Source organism: Echinococcus granulosus, assembly GCF_000524195.1.
Source record: "Echinococcus granulosus chromosome Unknown EG_S00114, whole genome shotgun sequence".
In the NCBI taxonomy this organism is placed as follows: Eukaryota; Metazoa; Platyhelminthes; class Cestoda; order Cyclophyllidea; family Taeniidae; genus Echinococcus; species Echinococcus granulosus.
In genome coordinates this window covers 175366-178697 of record NW_020170494.1, presented here as the reverse complement: position 1 = coordinate 178697, position 3332 = coordinate 175366, and the positions used below count along the sequence as shown (strand labels likewise).

Below are 3332 nucleotides of genomic sequence, written 5' to 3'. Positions count from 1 at the left end.
GGAAGTCTAGGAATGCTCCATCTGATGTTGGAGAATGCAAACGGTCTAAGTGTTATGCGGAAATTGCATTTGCCTCCATTCTAGAGACCGATAGATCTCCACCTACCATACAAGCAAGTACGTGCAAGGGCATGGTTAATGGTAATGATACTTGATCAATGCGCAAGCTAAAGTAAAAAGTATGATGCCTTTCTTCCAAATTTAGTAGCTTTTATTAGATTAGTCTGAGCAACTAAAGTGGGAGGAGGTGGAACAATAAAAAGAGCAGTATTGCAAAAATTCGAAGAACATTTTTTTCCTGATTTAGCATAATATGAATCACACAAAGCGCTTATAGTGGAGCATTTCATGACCTAAACGGTTGATGAATCCAGGTTAATCAAGTAAAAGGGACAACCTACTAATTTCAAGTCAAGTGAGCTTTGATGCAAAAAAGATGACAACTGTACAGCACCGCTCATTCCAGCATAGAACAAAACTATAAAACAAATGTAATCCAGTCAGCCCATTAAAGGAATTTTTAAAACCTAGATGTAATATACCCTAGTAAATCATCCAACAGTTTTAAAACCAACAAAAATCTTGCATCGCTATAATATGGGCACTTTGCTTTTGCAGACAGGTTTACTTTTGGCTTTATTAATATTCGCGAGTTTAAAATGTGTTTGAGTTATTTGTGGTGACATGCGACTTTTCGAAAATCATCGGCTCGCCAACCAGCGTGTAAAGCTTGAGGCGACCATGCCAAAAAAGAAATATCTCGGACGGGCTCTAGTTCGTCAAAATAAACGCAAGGATAGGCGACCTTTTGTAAATGTCCAACAATGCTTCTTTGATTTTTCTTCTAGAACTATGCTAACCCTGAAGACTCCCCTGATTGGTGTCATCTTCCTGTGAAATCCATTACTCAAGAGACTACTTTGGATGATTTTTTGCATACGGCAGATTTGTCCAACAGAGACTTTGCAGCTCGTAATGCACATATGTTTCATATATTTGTGCAGAGAAAGTGAATGTTAGAGTTTTATCTAAGGCCGAGATCGTTGGCATAATAACTCCGGAGGAGAGGGCAAGGCGCAAAGTTTTAATGCAGCAAAATAAAAGCGCCCTAACCGTCCTCAAAAGGTTTGAACATTTGCTTTATCGATGGGCTATACATTTGAATGTAGACCAAAAATTAATCGGAACATGACAAAAGAAGAAATAGCTAATGCCGAACAGGGAGCTTACTTATCTTGGCGTCGGGATCTCGCAAGGTAGGTTTAGTGGCTAATTTTAATCAATCGGTGGGGCGTAACTTGTAGTGGGTTTTTCCTCTTAGGCTGGAACAGCTAGATGGGATTGTGATAACTCCTTACGAGCGCAACTTGGAATTTTGGCGGCAGCTGTGGCAAGTCGTGGAACGAAGCGACGTCCTGGTTCAGGTTGTCGACGCTCGGCAGCCTCTTCTTTTCTTCTCTACCAGTCTTAATGACTATATCAGAGAGGTCGACTCCCATAAGGGAACCGTAGTCCTCATAAATAAGTCTGACTTTTTAACACGTAATCAAAGGTGTGTCTGACGCCTTTGTGTAGTGTGTGTTACTATGTCCTTGTGATAAATGTATATATATTTCTAAATAGGGACGCTTGGGCGAAATACTTTGACTCTGTCGGCGTTCGTGTTCTGTTTTTCTCTGCACTCAATAGCCAAAGTCAACTTTCCGTTCAAAGTATCAGGGAAGGCCACGGCCCTTCCAGCATTCCGGAAGAAACCAAAGAAGAACTAGAAGCCGAAATATTGCAAGATTCTCTTAGTGTTGACGAAATGTGTAAAGATTTTGATGAATCGAGTTTGACTTCATCCGAAACCTCGACAATGCACGGTGAGAGTGAGGAGGAGGGCGGAGGGGAGGCTTCAAGTGAGTCGTACAGTAGGTGAGCCTTGATTTTAGTATTTGTATTTTCTGTTTACTAGTGAGAGAACAGTGCTACTCTTTAGATCAAGAATATCCTGCACCTATTTTACCATTTAAATTCAACCAATCTATTTGTAACACGATTTTGCCCAACCAATTACTGCAAAGTGCAAAATGTGGTGCTGGTTGTGGATGTGTTAGTTCAGATCATAGGCTTTATTTGGGGCGTTACTTCATTGTTCAGTGCGGCTGACGTCTTGAAAGAGAAAATTGAGGTGGTCAATGGTTGCGATGTCCTGTCAGTGCATGAGCTGATAGATGAATTGACTCACCTGGGGACGAGACATGGGGATTTCCCCTACCTCACGGTGGGATTCCTGGGCTATCCCAACGTGGGTAAGTCGAGTACACTCAATGCCCTGTGTGGCGCAAAGAAGACCCCGGTTTCGGCAACTCCTGGCAAAACGAAGCACTTTCAGGTGAGTTCTCAGGCCTTTACATACTTTTGCATCCTGTTCTGATTTCTCGCCTCGAGCCTTTTTTCGCACCCAGACTATATTCCTTCAACCAGATTTGCAACTCTGTGACTGCCCAGGTATGGTAATGCCCTCCTTCGTCTACACTCAAGAAGACCTAGTCGTTGCTGGCATCCTTCCTATTGATGAAATGCGAGATTGCATTCCCCCGATTCGTGTCGTAAGTCTCGTACCTATTCTTAATTATTTGAGGTTAGTTTTACATAAATTAAAATTGGAAACTATACTAATCGTGTTTTCAACTGTTTTTATAGTTTACTTGAAATAGCATGTTTTAAAAATGGAATTGACTATTTTGCAGTTGGGCTTACTGTTAATAACATTAGTTCTGTATTTCAAAGTAATGAAGTCAAGTAAATAACACTCAGCATTCCAGGCTTTATAGCTGTTACGAAGCCTGCTTATTCCTCATTTACCAATAACACTATGAGTCGAATCAAATCGGCCGACTTCAGTTATCGCGAACAAGTTTAATCATCACTAAAAGTGGGATGGAACCCGTGGGAGTTTTTCAGTCCCGAACTTTTGAGTCCTTCCACAGATATGCGAACAAATTCCACGAGAGGTGCTCACCGCCCTCTACGGTATCTCTATTCGTCCGCCGAAGGAGTTCGAGGATCCCAACCGACCACCGACGCCTCATGAGTTGCTTGCCGCCTACGCATGTATGTCATGCTCGTGCATTTTCTCTTACAAATATGCATCCTGTAGTGTTACAGTGCCTCGTTGTTTCATTTTCCATAATAAAAACCACTTTGTAATCTCTTCACCTAAGTCTTTAATAACATCGCAATAGTTCCCCATTTTGATTCATACTGCTACGAAATAGTGTCACTTTACCGGCTAAAGTGCTATTTCACGGTTCTCTTAAATCTAAATGTAATTATTATTTTGTTGA

General features: G+C 41.4%; 1 protein-coding gene across 1 annotated transcript; it reads left to right on the top strand. All coding sequences in view use genetic code 11, as the record gives it.

Moving 5' to 3' along the window:
* Nucleotides 1-1188: 1188 nt before the first annotated feature.
* On the top strand, nucleotides 1189-3195 carry EGR_08668 (Large subunit GTPase; the record flags this gene model as incomplete). The annotated part of the gene is made up of 7 exons (XM_024497917.1): nucleotides 1189-1256; nucleotides 1322-1552; nucleotides 1624-1917; nucleotides 2143-2377; nucleotides 2451-2594; nucleotides 2976-3099; nucleotides 3146-3195. The coding sequence occupies 7 exons, from the start codon at nucleotides 1189-1191 to the stop codon at nucleotides 3193-3195; spliced, it is 1146 nt and encodes a 381-aa protein (XP_024347687.1).
* Nucleotides 3196-3332: the final 137 nt, after the last annotated feature.